General features: G+C 61.3%; 1 protein-coding gene across 1 annotated transcript in view; it reads left to right on the top strand.

Moving 5' to 3' along the window:
- The window catches only part of LOC104512077 (microtubule-actin cross-linking factor 1-like), a gene marked incomplete at both ends in the record, with an annotated part of 6289 nt that overhangs the window by 1482 nt on the left and 4450 nt on the right, over positions 1 to 357 (top strand). Inside the window, one exon of the mRNA XM_010154922.1 lies at positions 14 to 157. Within this exon, the coding sequence (XP_010153224.1) occupies positions 14 to 157 (144 nt within the window). The remainder of the gene's footprint in view (positions 1 to 13; positions 158 to 357) is intronic.

Raw genomic sequence — 357 nt, 5'->3', positions numbered from 1 at the left:
TACGACCAGGCAGGATGCCTACAGCCGGCTGCTGGCCAAGGGGCGGCTGATGCTGCTGCACCGCGACGACTCGGGCTCGGGCTCCAAGACGGAGCAGAGCGTGGCGCTGCTGGAGCAGAAGTGGGGGCTGGTCAGCACCAAGCTGGAGGAGAGGAAGGTAACGGGGCACCCAGCCAAACCAGCGCGCCCCGAGAGCCGCTCGGCTTTCTGGGGGGGATGGAGCAGTGGGGCTGGGGGGGTTGTAGACAACCTCTCTTGGATGAGTCCATTGTTCGGGTGGCACTGTCTGAGCGACAAGTTGGGGTTTGGCTTTCTGTCATCAGAGTTGGTTAAATCACATGGAAAATGAGAGGAAAT

Source organism: Eurypyga helias, unplaced genomic scaffold (assembly GCF_000690775.1).
Source record: "Eurypyga helias isolate BGI_N326 unplaced genomic scaffold, ASM69077v1 scaffold21677, whole genome shotgun sequence".
Taxonomy (NCBI): domain Eukaryota; kingdom Metazoa; phylum Chordata; class Aves; order Eurypygiformes; family Eurypygidae; genus Eurypyga; species Eurypyga helias.
This window is presented reverse-complemented; position numbering and strand designations above follow the sequence as displayed.